The sequence below is a fragment of the Poecilia reticulata genome, chromosome 1 (genome assembly GCF_904066995.2).
Source record: "Poecilia reticulata chromosome 1, P_reticulata-male-v2, whole genome shotgun sequence".
Classification (NCBI taxonomy): domain Eukaryota; kingdom Metazoa; phylum Chordata; class Actinopteri; order Cyprinodontiformes; family Poeciliidae; genus Poecilia; species Poecilia reticulata.
Genome location: NC_088830.1, coordinates 21,457,262 through 21,475,343, shown reverse-complemented (window position 1 = coordinate 21,475,343; position 18,082 = coordinate 21,457,262). Strand labels below are relative to the sequence as shown.

At 39.8% G+C, this 18,082-nt stretch overlaps 2 protein-coding genes across 5 annotated transcripts in view; one reads left to right on the top strand and one right to left on the bottom strand.

Annotated features, from left to right (window-relative positions):
• Window positions 1-904: 904 nt before the first annotated feature.
• On the top strand, window positions 905-12,862 carry uba6 (ubiquitin like modifier activating enzyme 6). Its single transcript, XM_008412351.2, has 32 exons — window positions 905-1,037; window positions 1,473-1,566; window positions 1,729-1,823; window positions 1,939-1,967; window positions 2,083-2,177; window positions 2,908-3,019; window positions 3,589-3,669; window positions 3,764-3,886; window positions 3,980-4,103; window positions 4,304-4,407; window positions 4,499-4,561; window positions 5,238-5,314; window positions 5,459-5,525; window positions 5,618-5,761; window positions 5,864-6,010; window positions 6,094-6,174; window positions 6,277-6,354; window positions 6,442-6,623; window positions 8,178-8,283; window positions 8,472-8,561; window positions 8,645-8,725; window positions 8,818-8,946; window positions 9,050-9,101; window positions 9,191-9,254; window positions 9,333-9,402; window positions 9,487-9,558; window positions 9,639-9,762; window positions 9,854-10,047; window positions 10,340-10,467; window positions 10,640-10,727; window positions 11,136-11,230; window positions 11,307-12,862. Exons 2-32 carry the CDS (start codon window positions 1,526-1,528, stop codon window positions 11,446-11,448), a joined length of 3,078 nt encoding a protein of 1,025 aa, XP_008410573.1. The 5' UTR covers window positions 905-1,037; window positions 1,473-1,525; the 3' UTR covers window positions 11,449-12,862.
• The window catches only part of polq (polymerase (DNA directed), theta), a 17,539-nt gene continuing 12,303 nt past the window's right edge, over window positions 12,847-18,082 (bottom strand). For 3 of the 4 annotated variants that reach the window (XM_081608829.1, XM_008412294.3, XM_008412305.3), the window contains exons 23-35: window positions 17,731-17,938; window positions 17,467-17,660; window positions 17,232-17,360; window positions 16,921-17,095; window positions 16,672-16,795; window positions 15,571-15,665; window positions 15,388-15,470; window positions 15,207-15,308; window positions 15,010-15,121; window positions 13,827-13,951; window positions 13,597-13,732; window positions 13,417-13,523; window positions 12,847-13,343 (exon numbers count right to left, since the gene is read on the bottom strand). In XM_081608829.1, coding sequence (XP_081464955.1) covers window positions 13,230-13,343; window positions 13,417-13,523; window positions 13,597-13,732; window positions 13,827-13,951; window positions 15,010-15,121; window positions 15,207-15,308; window positions 15,388-15,470; window positions 15,571-15,665; window positions 16,672-16,795; window positions 16,921-17,095; window positions 17,232-17,360; window positions 17,467-17,660; window positions 17,731-17,938 — 1,704 coding nt within the window. In that variant the 3' untranslated portion in view covers window positions 12,847-13,229. Of the gene's footprint in view, window positions 13,344-13,416; window positions 13,524-13,596; window positions 13,733-13,826; window positions 13,952-15,009; window positions 15,122-15,206; window positions 15,309-15,387; window positions 15,471-15,570; window positions 15,666-16,671; window positions 16,796-16,920; window positions 17,096-17,231; window positions 17,361-17,466; window positions 17,661-17,730; window positions 17,939-18,082 lie in introns of those variants that run through there. The other variant, XM_008412338.3, reaches the window with a different exon arrangement.

Here is an 18,082-nt window from a genome sequence, read left to right as displayed (position 1 = left end):
AGACTTATAGTTTGTTTGGAAAATAGAAACAAACCTATTGAAATAAAAAGAAAAAAAATTTTTATTGTGCATTAAGAAAATAGAAACAATCAGGATGAGGGGACGAAAGCCACATTACAAAATTATATCGATAAAACTTGCAACAAAGGTGTATCATTACAAAAAATAAACATCAGCCTGTTCATTTTTATTTGAGTTTGGAACATGCTAGGTTCTGAACTCAAACATAGCATGTTCTACTTACATGCTACTTACATCTCATGTACTACTTGCATGCGATGTAAGTAGTATAAACATAAATGGCATACATAGCAAAAGCTTTCATATCTGGGGTAATGTGCTGCTATTAAACTAGTGTATTTTATTGGGATTTTATGAGAAAGACCAAGGCAACATTTTGGATATTTGTGAAGTAAATTAAAAATATTTTAAATAAATATTAATTGAAATAATTCATTTTTTGTGATTAAATACTTTATTAAGGACATAGTTAATTTGAATTTTATGGTAAATATAGTTATTTGGTAATAATATAATCATTTCACTTTGCTGTGATACAAGCTGCACAACATGATTTTTTTTGGTCTGTCAGCCACTATCAGCTGAATGTCAGTGTTAAAACAGACAAGGTGACTGGCCTGTTAATGTGCAGTTTAGCCAACCCAGATCAACCATAGAGACAGCTTAAAGTTCATGATGCACTGCTGCAAACAGGAAATGATTTAAGAAATATTTTATTAATTCCATTTCAGCATACAATATTTATGTTTGTGGTATTTATAACAGTTCTATTTAAACCATGAATTATGAACATGTTTATAGAAAAAACAATGATGTTGTATGAAATTCGTGTGTTAATCATTTTGAGAAACATCAAAAGAATCTAAACTTTCACCCCCTTCAAAAACAGTCAGAAACAATCTACTAGGAAATCATTGGCTATTTTGAGTCACGTGATCAGTATAACCCGGAAACGCTTCTAGTTTTTAACCAGTCACAGCAATTCATTCGAAGCTACCCATCGCGCATACTGTCAGGTAGAAGCAAATGCTTTAAAATTCTTATCATCATAACAATTTTAGCAACATATTTGACGGAGGTTTTTGTTTCCTTAAACAGTCGGATAATTTGGACAGTTTTGTGTTGCCTGGTATTTCTGTTCCCACTTTTAACGAGTTTAAGATAAGTCCTGGTCACCGGTACCTCACCGGGAGTGACACTCAGTGCTAATGTAGAAGCTAACGTTGAGTTTCAATCAGCAGTTATCTGTATATTTTAATAAAGTACCGTTTTACTTTGTTTTAATGCTTCATGGTAAAAGGGCCCTGGAGCCGAACACGCTGTTCTGACTCGAGGCTCAGAGCCGCGGCTACTGACAACCAGCTAGCCACGTAGCTAACCTGCAGTTGGGCGTTGGTTTAAAAACAGAATCGCAAAATGCCACAAATGTCACGTTGTGTCTTCCCGTTTAGGAAGAGTCGAGATTTTTGAAACGACCGAATCGCCACCCCCTTCCCCTCTGAGCATGGCTGCAGACCTGATGGAAATTGACGACTCACTGTACAGGCAAGTGCTGTGTGGTGATTTCCTCATCAATTAACCCGAAAGCACAGATAAACATGGCGTGGCAGTCGGGTCAGGATATGACAGCGCACTTCACCACACAGCAGTCGGCAATCCTCACTTTTTCTCACACTTTCTCCTTCTTCATGATCTCCTCCTGTTCAGCCGGCAGCGGTATGTGCTTGGAGACAGTGCTATGCACCAGATGGCCCAGTCCTCAGTCTTTCTCAGTGGAATGGGAGCACTGGGAGTAGAGATAGGTGGGCAGGCAAACATTTTTTATTTTTTATTTTTTTGTTAATCCTTTCTGATACTATTTTAATACGACCACAACCATCACTAACTGCATTTGATTTTACTTTTGTGATTCCTCAGCAAAGAACATAGTCCTGGCTGGCGTGAAGGTGGGTAGTATCTTAAAATTGTACTGTCTAGTGCTCAACAAAATTGTATTGAGCACCAAAGTCGGATCTGAACCTTTCTAAGTCTCAGATTTGTGCTCATGTGTGTTTTGTTCAGTCTGTTACTCTTCACGACACCAAGAATTGTGAGACATGGGATCTGGGATGCAACTTCTTTATCCACAATGAGGATGTTCTGAGCCATAGAAGCAGGTAATGTGGACGGTAGTGATGTGCAGTTCCAGTTTATATCCACTCATCATTACCTTGAATTTAATATTATATTTTGTCTTTAATATACATTAAAGCTGATCATTTTTGGATTTAAGTTTATACATCAACAGATTAAATAAAATTTGAAGAGAACACTGATATTTGACCACTAATCATATTAGAAATGATAGCGATTCATAAGTTTTCAGAATGGTTCAGTGCAGGAATACTCCAGATATCTAATGTTAACATCTAGAGTGTTTGTATCATGTCCTATTGGCTTTGATTCAGAAAGTTTAATTTGGACTAGAAAGCATCAGCATTTAAAAATATCTTTGTAGTTACTGTTTTGACTTGGTGCCGCATTTCAAGAGAATTGTTTGACGTATTTCAAGGAAATATTAAAAATATAGAAAATATGTTAAGCAAAGAACATTATGAGGCTCATAAGAACATTATGAGCCTTTTAAATACATAAATAAGATTTTGTTTTGCTGTTTGGAACTTGGTAGTAAGACTTTGACTACACACAGAAGGTTGTAACCATAAAGAAAAGCAAACCAAAATATTTGTTTGAGTAGTCGCCATGATTTCTTTATTCAGAAGCATTAATGGCTGATTGACCAAGTAACTGGAAACAAGATCTGCTCAATCATAATATGAGGCAGGAGTCTAATTTTCTGTCTTTAGATATTACACGTGTTAACTGAAGTTAATGTTTCTGTTTCAGGGTGGAGGCAGTGTGTCCTCGGGTTGCTGATTTAAACCCATATGTCCAAGTTGACATGTCCTCATTGCCTGTGGACGACAACACTGATCTAAGTTTTCTCAGAAAGTATCAAGTAAGTTAATATTTAAGAATCTTGTCTAAAAAAAACAAACATTTGAATATGTTTCAGGAATCTAGTCTCAGAAAATAGCTATTAAAAACTCCCGCTTGTGATGAAAGATCTGTGATTGTATTTGGTACTGATTTGTAAATGCATGTTTGGGAACACTCGGCCCACCTCCATTGGTTGATATTTTTCTTTACTTTTTATGGGAAATGCTATATGTTTTCTGGTTAAATCCATCATAGTTTCTTATGGAAGAAAGAAAAACGAATAAATTGCTGTACCTTTTCTATTTGCAATGTAAGCAATGTAACAAAAATGTTTGTTTGAATAGTTTTGAAAGGAACTGTCAAATTTAAGTCAAATCAGACAGTACAGGGTATTACCATAAAGGTTTAATCAAAGTATCTGGCAATTATCCATTTTGACTCATTATTAGTTAGTACTGTCAGTTTCCTTGTCCTTGAGTTTAAAAACTCCAAGTCTTGACTCATTTAAATTAAATCAAGATTGTTGTCCTCTGTCTGCTGCAGACAGTTTCCTACGTTCAGTTCCTTACTGTCCTCTGTCTACTGCAGTGTGTGATTTTGACAGAGGCCAGTTTGAACCTACAGAAGAGAATAAATACATTCTGCCACTCACAGCAGCCCCCCATCAGAGTAAGTTTTAACCCCTTCTATAGAAAATATTTGTTTGCTTTATATGTATTCTGCTGCATTTTAACTAAACCCTGTTGCCTTCTGTTTTTACCAGTTCATCGGCTGTGACGCTTACGGCATCTGTGCACGCATTTTTTGTGACTTTGGTGAAACGTTCGAGGTGTCTGATCCCACAGGAGAAGAGCCCAAAGAAATTTTTATCCAAAGTATCACTCAGGTAGCGTTCATGCTGTTATATTGTGTTCACACAAGAGGAAGTCTGGCTCATTCTGAACTTTATCCACTTAAAAAAAATCTCATTGTAACTCAGAACAATCCTGGGATTGTAACCTGCATGGACAACCGCCCCCATGGCTTACAGACAGGTCACAATGTGATCTTCAGAGAGGTCCATGGGATGGTAGCGCTCAACGGGACTGTACGCCAGGTCACAGGTATCGTCTTTCCTGAGTGGAACAGTTTTGGTGTTAAAATATTTAAAATGGGCAACCAAAAAAAACTGAACACACTTGTAGTTTGAGTATTGGCATTGCTGTAGCTGTGTCTACTGGATGATGTATAACAGTAAACTAATCAAAGCTTTGTGTTTTCTTTTGGGTTTTTTTCATATTTTTGTGGCTGTGTGTGGTATCAGTACTTTCCCCTCACAGCTTTGAAATAGGAGATACATCAGAACTTCAGCCCTATGCACATGGAGGTTTCTTTGTAATGGTGAAAACCCCTACAACATATTCTTTTGTGAGTAAATATTTTATTCTCTAAATATTAAATTTGGACAAAAAAGGTGAACAGTAATTAAAAAACAACCTGTGCCTTTTATGTATTACAGGAAACATTAGAGCGACAGCTTTGTAATCCTCAGGTTCTGATTCCAGACTTCAGTAAACCAGAGGTAAGAATGGAAAGAAAGCGGGGAAGCATACATCTCATATTGGTGAATTCAGGTGTGACTCTGAATTTAATGCCATTTAAAGACAGTGTGCACTTCTGTGTTAAATTAAATTATGGTAAGTTAAACAGTAACAGCAGACCTGGATGAGCTGGAAATTAATATGACTGTGATTCATATGCTGATGAGTGAGTCTCTACACAGTTGGCTTACAAAAATGTTGGAAAGTATGGACTTGGATTTATCTGGATAAGTATAGCAAAAGAAATCAGAATTTGAAAAATATAAACTTTGTTGCTAAAATGTGGGTAAACCAGAAGAGAATCACTTCATGCGTCAGTAATGCTGAAAGAAAAGTGATGCATATATGAACAGTAGGGTTATCCTTCTCTGATCTGTAGCCAATGTGCTACAGATGATCTACTGCATTTTAGATTACATGGAAAAAGAAATGCCATACATCCTCATCCATCTTGATGCACTTATTAAACAGGTCTTGTCCAATAATCTTAGTTCACATTTTTAAAAACCTCACTGACAGTCGACAGAAACAATGTCCACCCATCCACCGGACATCCTATCCTCAACCTGCAAAACAAGCTAAACCAGGAAAATTAGCCTAACTAAGTCAAGCCTGGTGTTTGTGCTTTAATTCACAATCTTGTTTTCTACCCGTCAGGCTCCTCTACAAATCCACGCTGCCATGCTGGCTCTGGATAACTTCCAGGTCAAGCACTGTAGACTTCCTAATATTGGGTAAACAAACTTTCTCTGGCTTTTTTCTACCTCCCCTGTGATTTCCTGCTCTACATTCTGTAATTCAAGTTTATGATTAAAAAAAAAATGAATGTAAAAAATGCACAGAGAGATAATAAATTGTTATTCTTTCATCATCATCAGGTGCTTACAGGATGCTGAGGTTTTACTAAACCTGACTGAGGAAGTGAATACAACACTTTTGAACAAAGTGAGCTTTTAGTTCTCTTTTTAGATTCACAATAATACATTCTGATTCATTATCAGCCAACTTTCTTCTTGTTTCTACCTCCTTCGTTGTAGGTTCCTGTAAATGCTGAGGTGGTGCGCTGTCTGTCTCGGACGGCCAGGGGAACCCTACCTCCGTTAGCTGCAACCGTGGGAGGAATAGCAAGTCAGGAAGTTCTCAAGGCCATTACAGGGAAATTTGCTCCACTGCAGCAATGGGTAGGAGATTATTTCAGAGGTCGAAAGGATCTTACTGACAACTCGCCCTGATGGTGTACTCAAATTCTCTGTTATTTAACCTGTTCCTCTCCAATTGTTCAGTTTTACCTCGACACCATTGAGCTGGTCAGGCCTCTTCAGTCTCTTGCTGTTGAGGAGTTTTTCCCTCGAGGTGACCGCTATGATGGATTACGAGCCTGCATTGGTGAATCATTGTGTCTTGAACTACACAAGCTCAGGGTCTTTATGGTAGGCACTGGAGTTTATCAGTATTAGTGCATTAATTCCAAGATGTTTGTGCTAAATAAACCTTAATTGTTTCTCTTTCTAAGGTTGGCTGTGGTGCCATAGGCTGTGAAATGCTGAAAAACTTTGCTCTCCTTGGCGTCGGATTGGCAAAAAGCTCTGGAGAGGTGGGCGTCTTCACATCACCCCTCTTCTTTTTGAACGCATTGCCTTCATCTGTTTATGTAATACAGGCTTGCTGAATATCTATTTTTTGTGTCATATCCAAGGTTTGCGTCACAGACCCAGACCTCATAGAAAAGTCTAACCTGAACAGGCAGTTCCTCTTCAGACCCCATCACATACAGGTTAACGGATGTTGCGTTGTAGTTTTTGCATGAACTAATATCAGAAGCAAAATTATTTTAACTCCTTGCCCCGCTTTGCTGTCTCAGAAGCCAAAAAGTACCACAGCAGCAGGTGCCACTCTTGACATCAACCCAGAGCTGCAGGTGGACGCTCACCTAAACAAGGTGTGTCCAGCCTCTGAAAACGTCTACAGCGACTCCTTCTACTCCTCCATGAACATAGTGGTTACAGCGCTGGACAACGTGGAGGCGAGGAGATACGTGGACAGGTTGGTGTGAACCAGAATTCATTTTAAAAGCTCGTCATCTTAATGGTTTTTATATAGCAGCTAATATCCACCATACTTTTGTCCATGGCTAAGACATTTTGAAGACGGTTTCAAGGTTTTAGCTATAAGGTTTTAGCTAATTTTGACGGATATTTAAGAGCTATAAATAAAAGGCATGTTACTTTTTTTTTCTGGTGCCTTAAAAGGATCCATGATTAGCTGTAACAATAAACTTTGAGAAATATTTATTTTAGATATAATAATCTAAACTAACTGTTTAGTTTTTATACATTTTAATAAAATATCGTTAAGTGAATGTCGCCATGTTGTTCACACGGCAATGCATTCTGGGTAAATTATGTCTAATGGTCCAACTGCGCTAGCTCCGTCCAACCAAAACAGCGGTGAGTAACGTTATTAAGCTTTTTCAAATTGAACTGGAGCATGTTGAAATCGATTGGCATGTAGAAATGGCAAGAGGTGATGAAGATGAGGAGAAACAAACCGAGGAAGATGACAGAGTTGGTAATAGGAATTGGTGTCTGCTGCTGCTGCCTTCAGCTTCGTAAATGAAACAATGAATGACGCATACCTCTGGTTGGACTGCGTGATACGATAAATACTTCTTATAGCTCTATGTCCGGTCCAGTCTTTGTCCAAGGCGGCAGTAGTGCCGCCAGAACAACTGCTGCAGATCTCCGTTGGCATTTAAAATAGCTTCCTGCCCTGTCTGTCTGAAGTATGGCATTTTTTTTTAGCTGCTTAAAGTAACGACCACCTGTTGCAACCTTTGTCAGTTTTGCTCGTACGAATGACAGTCTTCTGGAGAGAAATGTTGAGGGCACAGATGTAGGTCCATCAAAAGTTGTGTTCATCTCCAGCTCTCTTCCACTGCACTCTTCTGTTTTTTTCATGTGGGAAGAGATCCAGATTCAAATGTTTTGTTTTTTTTTGGTAATTACAGCCAATAGTGACACAGCATGTCATTATTTAAAATTAGGCCAGTAATAAACAACAACTCAGGAAAAGACAGCCTACCTGAGTTTACTCTGTAGATTTCAGTACTGAATGGACCAAAACGTGTCATTAACCCAGGAGGTGAAAAAATGGCGACCTTCATGGGTGAAAAATATAACGAAAGATATACATTTTTTAAATAACTAAAAGTTTTGGCGTATCACAAATGTCAATTTTTTAGTTAGGAGGAAAATTACAACATATTTAGGCAAACATGTTCAACTAATCTTGGCTCCCTTTAAGAGGGGTGGGGGATATTATGTAATGACTTTTAAGTCATATTTGATATTTACAGGATATTTATATGTCAAACCTAAAACAGGCTGATTCCTTTCACCAGCCAGTGTCTCTTGAATGAAGCCTCTGTCTGAACTTGGTAGAAATCCAACTTGGTATTGAACCAAGTTGGATTTCTTTTCATCTGAACTTTAACACCTCATTGATGTTAGCCCTTGAAAAACTGTTTAAATGAAAGCTTTAAAGTTGAAATTATTCAGTTTTAAATGTAATTTTTTTTTTTCCATGCTGCATTTCCAGTCGCTGTGTGTCCAATCAGAGACCTCTCTTGGACTCAGGCACCATGGGAACTAAAGGACACACTGAGATCATTGTTCCAAGCTTAACAGAGTCATACAATAGCCATGTGAGTATTATTTCCTGGTCATTTTGTGTGTGTGTGTGTGTGTGTGTGTGTGTGTGTGTGTGTGTGTGTGTGTGTGTGTGTGTGTGTGTGTGTGTGTGTGTGTGTGTGTGTGTGTGTGTGTGTGTGTGTGTGTGTGTGTGTGTGTGTGTGTGTGTGTTTTATGTTCTGAACCATCTGCTTTTCCTCAGAGGGACCCCCCTGAGGAGGAGATCCCGTTCTGCACCCTCAAGTCTTTCCCTTCGGTTATAGAGCACACCATCCAGTGGGCCAGAGACAAGGTCTGTCCTCAATTAATCTGATCATTGTTATTTTGCAACTGAGACTATTGTCTAATGCTTTTTGTTGTGATTTTCTCGTCTAGTTTGAGAGCTCCTTTTTCCATAAACCCTCCATTTACAACTCATTCTGGCAGTCACACCCTTCAGCTGATGTTGTGCTGCAGGTGAGATTTAATGCTGCACACATTGTTTTCATGCTCGTTTAGCATCATTGTAAACCTCTGTCCTGTGTGTGTGTGTGTGTGTGTGTATATAGAGGATGCAGGCGGGGGAAAGTCTGGAGGGATCCTTTCAGGTCATTAAGCTGCTGAGCAGACGTCCTGGTCAGTGGAAGCAGTGTATCCACGTTGCTCGTCTGAAGTTTGAAAAGTATTTCAAAAGAAAGGTATGTGGTTCTCGACCTATAGATGCATATGAATATTTATAAAGAGATTAAAATGAAAAGACATTACAACCCTAACATTGTTTGTTTGCTGCTTACTATCCAGGCCCTGCAGCTCTTGCACTCATTTCCTCTGGAAACGAGATTAAAAGATGGAAGTGAGTTTATGTGGCTTTTTTCTCTTTATTAAAATAAATTATTATATGCATCTACAGAACGACACATCTCACATTTTGTGCTTTAATAGGTTTGTTTTGGCAGTCCCCAAAAAGACCCCCGACACCTATTGATTTTGACTTGAAAGACCCTTTGTGAGTAGACTTTTGTGTGATTTCTTGATATTTTTCATTCCTGTCATCAAAGCCTCAACCTCCTTGTTCCTCCATCAGGCACTTCACCTTCATTGTCAGCACTGCCCGGCTCTATGCTGAGGTTTATGATATCGCCTACTCAGAAAACGTAGGTCACATGCATTTGTGCTTGTATTGTCAAACAAATTAAATTTAAATTTAATCGCTGACTGGCTGGACTTTTGTTCATCAGGATCTTTCTGAGGACACTGTGAGCAGGATTCTTTCTGATGTCAAAATTCCTGAGTACAGACCCTCAGAGAAAGTAGGTTATGCTTCTCAGTTGGCGTCTCCCTTTCTCTCTGTTAAAAAAAATATAATTTATCTTTGCTCTGTTGTTGCCAGTGTATAGAGACGGATGAGACTGCCAGGAAGCCCGACGCGACAAAGATGCCTCTAAGCAGCGAAGAGGAGAGGGAAGCCATCACACAACTTGAGCAGGCCATCGACACAAACAAGGTCACACCAGGTGTGCAGACAAACTTAATTAGACTGATGTGCAAAAAGAAAGATGCTTCCTCGGATGTTATTTTGATTACATTTTTTATTTTTTTTTGCAGAAGGATTACAGATGAGGCCCCTTGAGTTTGAAAAAGACGACGACAGCAACGGTCACATAGACTTTGTCACGTCTGCCTCCTCCATCCGAGCCCTGATGTACTCCATCGAACCGGCAGACAGACTGAAGACAAAGCGCATCGCCGGGAAGATCATCCCCGCCATCGCTACAGCAACCGCTGCCGTGGCAGGACTGGTGAGAACCGCCATCGAACATTTATGAGAACAGAATTGATTGTACATTATTTGGGTTTCATGTGACAATTAGAACGTTGTGCAAAACTGTGAAGTAAGCTGAAATGTATTTAAGGTAACCCTGAAAAGTATGTGTTTAAAGCTATTTAGTTATTTGAGCAAACTTGAACCTGAGTTAAGTTCTTGTTTGCTCTAATACTTAACCTTCATGCCTTGCATCTGAATTGAGTACTTTTCATAGATTAAAATTTGGCTGAATACTAACACTGCAGTTATTATTTTTAATTATGTAGGTGGCACTGGAGTTGATCAAGGTGGTTGGTGGATTCGGATTTGAATCTTTGAAGAACTGCTTCTTTAACTTGGCCATTCCAGTGGTGGTGCTCACGGAGCCCGCCCCAGTTAAACGGACGCCCATCAGGTAGAAGCATCAGTAGATTTCCACCTTCATGCACACATTACCACCATGGTGATAAAGTTACAAATCACAACATAAGCATTTTTGTAATATAGGATGTTACCCTTTAATGAATCTCACTTCTTTATTTAAACCAGTTTTTGTTAAGAAGGTACTCATTTAACATCTTTTCCAGGAACAACATCTACTTTACTATTTGGGACTGTTGGACCATCTTTGGCCACGAGGATTTCACTCTCTCCGACTTCATGAATGCAGTGAGGGTGAGACGTTCTTTTATCATTATTCAGCTCCGTCTCAGTAGTTGCAACATTACTTTTTAAGCCCACCTAATATTTGCAAACTCAACATGCAGCCGTCGTCCTTCTCCTGGCTGATACAAAGTTTAAGATTTTGACCCATTCTGATTTTTTTTTTCCTATTCAAAGAAAAATCGAACAGAAAAGGAACATCAGATAATAGTTTTCAATTATACCGAAAATAGAGTAATATCTGTTAAGTGATGCGTTTATAAACTAAATCTGGAAGCATTTCTGAGTTTTCATGCATTATTGAATAGGGGAGATGGGAAATTAAAATAGGAAAAATTGTCTGAGATCTCTGGCTGGCTGACTGATTTAGTGTTACTCATTTTCAAACATAATAAAGTTGACGATTTCATGTTTTTGTAGGAAAAGTACGGGATTGAACCAAGCATGGTAGTCCATGGTGTTAAGATGCTCTACGTTCCTGTGATGCCAGGACATTCAAAGAGACTCAAGCTGACGTGAGGACTCCACTCCTGAAATGTTTCTACTTTAAAATAGTTTTTCTTTACAGCTTCTTTCCTCCGCCTACCGCAGGATGCAGAAGCTTATCAAGCCATCGGCGGCCCGTCGCTATGTCGACCTCACCGTATCGTTCGCTCCAGAATCAGACGGAGACGAGGACCTCCCTGGTCCTCCTGTCAGGTACCACTTCAGCCCGGAGAGCAAAGCACCCTGACAGCTCCAGAGACGTCGCCCTCAAAAACCTATGGTGTCCTTATTTCTCTTACTTCAAGCACTCTGTTATACTCCACCTCCCTCCCCCCCGCTCCGTCAAGAACAGAAGCCTGGCGGGGACAAGAGTTTTCTCTTCAGGTTTTGATTTGACTACGGCAAAATTCCCAAACCCAGCACAACCCCACCACCATCTCCCCTCTCATCTCCAGAGCTTCATACAGCAAGACAGACAGGTTCTTGCTGCACAAATAGCCAGGGAGTTAAAGCTGCTTAAGTAGCACTTGTTATTGTACCTCTCTGTACATATATTCTGGTTTTTACTCTGAAATGCACAGCTCTGCCTGTGTTGATGCCTTAAATGATTTTTGTTTTTCTTCTGATAGCCAATTTCTTCATCTGCCTGGCTCAGTTAATCCTTCCCTTTGGCACTCATCACTTCACCTAACTCTTTAGAAATCAACTGTTGGCCACTCTTGTGTTCATAGAAACAGATCAAGCTGTTGTATAGTTAAAGGGGTCCAATAGGCCAGTGACAAAATGACCAAAGATGCTGACTATAAATGTGTCTCCAGATGATTGTTCTTTTCGGGCCATAAAAATAATGGTGAGATCACAACAGTGTTTAAGAAAACCGACCATCATCTACACCCTCATGTATGTGCTTTGTCACTAGAAGATAATTTTACCACATTGCACTTCAATCAAACGATGCAACTGATGTGAGGAGCCAGAAACACTCAAATGTAGCTGCTGGTCTTGCCCATCTCATTATTTTCTTTTCTAATGACTGCACTGACGGTGTCCTCCATGTTGGAAAGTAAAATCCTTTGGGTAAAGATGAGCAGACGTTTTCATGCTTTGTTGTAAAAAACACATTTTTCTGGAGTATATCGTTCCTCTTTATCATTGTTCATAGATGTTTTCATGAGACATGTATTTATTTACTTGTTACAAATTTTTTTGTGTCAAACTGAGCCTTGTGTTGATGAGCTCTGTTGAGTCACGGTGCACTGGTTAATTGTTGGCGATGAGCTGAAACCGTTAGTGTATTTACTCCTGTTTTGTTGCAGTTGGAGGCTGCATCTAAGGACTTTGAAATTATCTATACTGGCTTATATTTGAAGGCATATCTTAGTGGTCCTGAGTGGAGTTCCAACTTGATAAAAATTGGGAGGATGAAGTCGAAGGTTTTCTGCTTTTTAATGAAAATACTGACCTGAAAACAGTTCGGAGATTGGCTGTTTTCTCATTCATCCATTTAACCTTTTTTTTGTTTTGAACAAGACATGTCTATTGGACTTTATAAGTATAAGACAAATTTGTTTTGTTGAGAAATAAATGATGTATGTTCTTGTGAAAGCCAGCTCAACCTATGGTCCAATAAAATGTGACTTCAGGATAAAATCAAGAATAAACCTGGTGAGTCTTTATGGTCATCCAACTCAAATGGCAAACATTTCCAATTCATTACATCAGACAGCCTCCATATTAGTGTCAAAGACGCACCAATCAAGCTTTTTCCTGGTCAAAGACCAGTTTTAGGGATTCTTAGAGTTTTTGACTTTTAAGTGTAAATAATTGACTGAAAATGAATATTTTTGTGCATATACAGCTAAATGATTGGTGCGTCTCTGTTGTCAGCCTATAAAACATGTACAAAATCAGATTGGTTAGATGTCGCATCTCATCGTCGATATGATTAAAAACATTTCTGTGCAGATGAAAGTATATACAAAAGTTACAAAGCAGCATTACAGTTCATTTCATCATTTAGGATCCAGTTTATATATCGAGGTCCTGCAGGTTTCCCCAGCTGGGTCCAACTCTGACTTTGGCTTTGAGCTTCACATACAGCTTCACTGCTGACTCCATCTCCCTTTTGACTATCTGTGCAACCTGGCGAGAAAATGTCAGACAATGAAGCATCGTCCTGCTCTCAGTGTCATAACCCAAACAGTGCTCCCAATACCTGTATGAGATCCTGTTCTGTGGTTTCGTAGATGAGCTCATCATGCAGCTGGAGGACAAAATAGGCTCCCCTGAGCAAAGACGTCCCAATTCTGCGGTGACTGTGAGCTGGAGGTTGATGGCGTTAAAGGTCACAGTCTGAAAGCGTAAATACAAAAAGGAGGAATTGTGTGAAGTTTACCTGAGTGCGTGTGTTGGTGAGACAATGGGGCTGCAGGATATGTTTTTCGTAACCGTTTCTGGATGTTGACGGTAGCCAGTTTGACGATGTCGGCTGCCGAACCCTGCACCGTCGTGTTCACCGCCTGCCGCTCTGCCTGAATGGACGGCGGAGGAGCCGAGAAGCAAAGAACAAGAAGTGAGCTTTGTGGGTTATTTACCCGCTAAACCTTAATTGCCAGGTTTGCTCACGTGAGCTTTGACGTGTGGATTTGTGCTGGAGATCCCAGCTAAATATCTCCGCCGGCCCATCAGCGTCTGAACATAGCCGTCCTTTAAGCACTTCTTTACAGTCTGCTTAAGAAAAGTGTTGATCCCTGAAGGATGAGACCGAATGCTGGTATGAGGGATTTGAAGATATTTGAATTTATTTTCATTCAACCAAGAAGTCTTCTGATGTGAAAAGAGGCAGGCATTTCTCAAAAGAAACTAATTATAAGCAGAATCAGTCTTGAAAATGTTTGATGTTTTACATCTAAAAAGCAGTCAAACTCCTCTTATAATCGCTGACCAACAGGTTTCCACTGTCATTTTGATTATTTATCTTTGTTGGTGAGCTAAGTCTCATCACCGTCACCCTAATCTTTAGCTTCCTCCAAAGATTATCATCTATCAGATTCAAGTGACTGGGTTGCTTCAGAGATGTTATTGTTCCATCCAGACTGAAGAGGACTGTTGGTCAAATTGGCTGAGGTCAGTCACTGGAATGTGCCAATACATCAGCCATTCATCGGGTATTTTTAAAATCAGAAGGTTTTTTTAAGGTAAAACAAAAAAATATATACTATCTAACCTAAATATGTCTGAGTCGAGTTGAAACTTTCAGGTAAAAACACAAACTCATCATGCTGTGAGGCTGTTTCACTACTGAAGGTACTGGTGGATTTTACATGTATGGAATCATGAGGACTACGATCAATCTTATTAAACTTCTCCTATATGGGGCATAGTTGAATGCTGCAACAACACAATATCAGAAAAACTTCAGCGTACCATAAACGGTAACACTATTTGAAGGGGGGTGAATAAGACTGTCATGACACTGTCATAAACATGACATAACACCTGTCATGAACATGAATAAGCCTTCATGAATATTTATGACTTGCCATAAAGTGTCATTCGGTAAATTATGACACTTTTAATACAAAGTTGACATTATTCAAAATGTCTTTGTTATGACAACTTGACATTAACCAAGAAATCATTACTGTTTAAACTTTACCTTTAATAACAAAGTTACCTAATTTTTAAAGTGCAATCAGTAATACTTTTAGAACAAATTTATATCAGTAATGATATAAAGTGTAACCCAGTAAACATATACTGCTTATATCTGCTATACAGCCCAGTGGTACAGCAGCTGCCTGCATACCTTTGTATCTAGCTTTGAAACTCTCGATGTAGCAGGCTGCGTCGTTCTCCTCCACTCCCATTTGCTCCCCAAGTGACTTTGCTCCCATTCCATAGATGATGCCATAGCAAATCTTTCAGCAAAGAAGAACGTACGATCATCAGAGGTCATAAAATAAATCATCACATCCCCAAATCTGCTGTTCTCCGTACCCCAACCTGTTTTGCCTGTTGTCTGAGGCTGTCCTGTACAGACTCTGGGTCAACACTTTTCCACTCAGCAGCGATGCAACGGAACACGTCAGCTCCTCCATTCAGCACCTTGTGAGCACACAGTGTGTCAGTAAGTCATTTTTTGTTAACAATTCTGTCCATTATATTGTTTTGCTACACCGCTGACCTGCAGGAGGCGCTGATCCTTCGAGAGGTGAGCCAGCACTCTCAGTTCCAGTTGAGAGTAATCAGCTGCCAGTATCATTCCTCCTTCAGTTTTATACAGGAAAACATGGACAATTAGGTTTGAAACAAAGCCACTGGGAAAATGTATACATATGTCATAAGAACACAGCATGCTGATTTAAACCTGAGAAGGGAATAAATGCATGTCTCATGCTGACGGAGAAGGCCGGGCCTTGCTCTACAGCTGCAGGAAAAGGAGCAGCAGAGTTTCTCCTCTTTCTGTAAAAACAAACAGATCAGTAATCTTCATTCCTCGCTGTCGATGTCAAATAAAACCCATGAAATCTGGTTTAATCCGTTGTCTTAGGCAGCAGATGGAACTGCCAGGAAGTTCTTGTTCATAATCATGAATATAATAAACATGACCATGTTGTTTTAATTAATGTATTAATTAAAACAACATGGTCATGTTTATTATATTCATGGAAGACAGACTCGTATCTAAAGAGAGAAAGTTTCACATGATTTAAAATTATGTGAAAGGTTAAAATAACGAAAACACGGGAACAGAATTAAGGGGTAAAACAGGCACATTGTGCCTTTTCCTCCTAGATTACCATCTACAAAACAGAATAAATCCTGGATACAAACTTTTAAGACTTTTACCTTTAGCTCGGCGCTAACTAGCCGCCACAGAGACAGTTTCTCTCCCGGCTATCTCTGTGATCAACACAAGCACCTGAACAACGCCATGCATGTTAGCACTAATTCAATCTTGTAAACCTCATTTATAAAAACACTGTGTGAATACATATTTGCAAGAAAGAAAAAAAAATCACTTTTTCTGTTTTTTAATATTTTGAATGGCTTCATTGAGAGCAAAGTGAAGCTGAAGTCGATTTTCTTGCTTCATGACTAAGACCGATTCTGATTCTTAATTATTTTCATGAGCAACTGCAGCACTTTGGTCAAAAGTGGGCGTCTCAAACTGATATAGGTTTGGGCTTTGACTAGGCCGTAATGCATTGATCCAAATCAATCTATTGCAGCCCCGACTCTGCTGCATTTTAGCTGATTCTCTCCCCAGATTTTCACCACAGTGCAGAGCATTTTGTTCCACACAACCGCTACATAACTTGTGGCAAAATTAAAATGAGACATTGTGACTTTTCTTCAACAAGAGACCTTTACATAACAGCTGTATACAAGTAGGCAGAATGTGAAAAAGAATGAAAACTACTGCAAATCACTAGGAATGAAAAGCCAGGGCCAAGAGTGCACCTACCCCAGCTTGTTGGGCATCTGGAAGCCACCCTGAGAAGGAGGGCTTTCTCCGACCACTGTAGGCATGCAAATCTCAAAATCTTTGGGGACGTTCTGGATGTTTGGCTCAGTAAAGCTCACTCTACCTGAACATAGGAATCTGGTTAAATCCATTGGTTAGATTTGCCTTGAATATAAATGATTCATAATAACCAGGTTAAACAGTCTGGTTTCAGCAAAGCCTTGTAAACACAGACGCTCTGTGTTGCACCTGTTGCTGTGTGTGTTTGTGCAACGGTGTATATTCTGTCCATATCCAATGTAGGATGATACTGCTTCTCCCTCTGCAGGGGAAACACCACTTTAGTCAAGGCGTTGGTGATTCTCCGCCACTCCAGGACTACAGCTGGCAAAGGGTGCAGGGGACGAAGTTTTTCTAAAACATCCTGAAAAAGGAAGTCTTTATTTTAGATCTAAGACTTCTTTGCTTCAAGTGAAATCCAGTGGATTTAATTTAATGAGGTTGCCTAATTTAAAAGACAAAAAGGATTATTAAATAGTTTCATAGCTAATTGGTTGCACCTTGGTAGTGCTGAACTGCTTCCCAAGTCGCACTCTGCCGCCGCCTCTCCTGGTGTAACCCAGAGTCTTCTTATTTCTTGGTCCAGTTATGTCTCCGTTTGGAGGCAGATGAAGCTCCAAAAACAATACCTATCGTAAGAAAATATGTCATTAAATCCTCTGGGGTTTTATTTTTTTCTTTGTTGATTTATTTGCATTTTACTAAGTCAGTTGGGGAAGATGAGAAGAGTTGGACCTGTGCTATGTCGTCAACACTTGTGAGGGAGAAGGTGTGTCCAGCCAGGCTGTAAGCCTCGGCTTCCAGCGCTGACAGTTTGGCCTGCATCACATGTTTTTGTCTCTCACACTCCTCCACGCTGAAGCCAACTCCGTTCAGTTCCAACAGAGCCAGACAAACCTGGGAAGGCATCTCTATTCTCCTAAACACATCTGACAGAGTCATAGGATTACTAAAAACCACCACTGAACACCTCATTCTCACCACTGGCTTCATTTCTACCCAGTGTGCCGTCTTGCTCCAGCAGACTGGAGAGATGGTTCATCACAGCATGTATGAGGACGCTCTTGGTTGCGGCCCTGACTCGAGGACAGTGGGAGAGTGCGTTCCCGAGACCATCCAGCAGGGGTAGTTCTTCGGGACAATAGACAGTCACCATGTTGGGAAGAGTTCTTTCCTCACTGCCAGGATCCAGCAGCCAGCAGGCAACCTGGGGTGGACAGATGCACGATTATTTACATTCCTTACAATTTCCCACTGAGCTTGATCCCAATTTTTAAATACTAACAATCGTTCCAAAGGTGAAAAAAATTATAAAGTCCAAAAGAAGCGCAGAGGGGAAGTTATTAATGTA

What these genes read in the sequence shown, in the direction of transcription:
- uba6 (XM_008412351.2), top strand. Translation starts at nt 1,526, where the DNA reads ATGGCTGCAGACCTGATGGAAATTGACGACTCACTGTACAG. An exon ending in TAGTCCTGGCTGGCGTGAAG is followed by an intron (nt 1,968 to 2,082) that starts GTGGGTAGTATC and finishes TGTTTTGTTCAG; the next exon opens with TCTGTTACTCTTCACGACAC. An exon ending in ACAAGCTCAGGGTCTTTATG is followed by an intron (nt 6,011 to 6,093) that starts GTAGGCACTGGA and finishes TCTCTTTCTAAG; the next exon opens with GTTGGCTGTGGTGCCATAGG.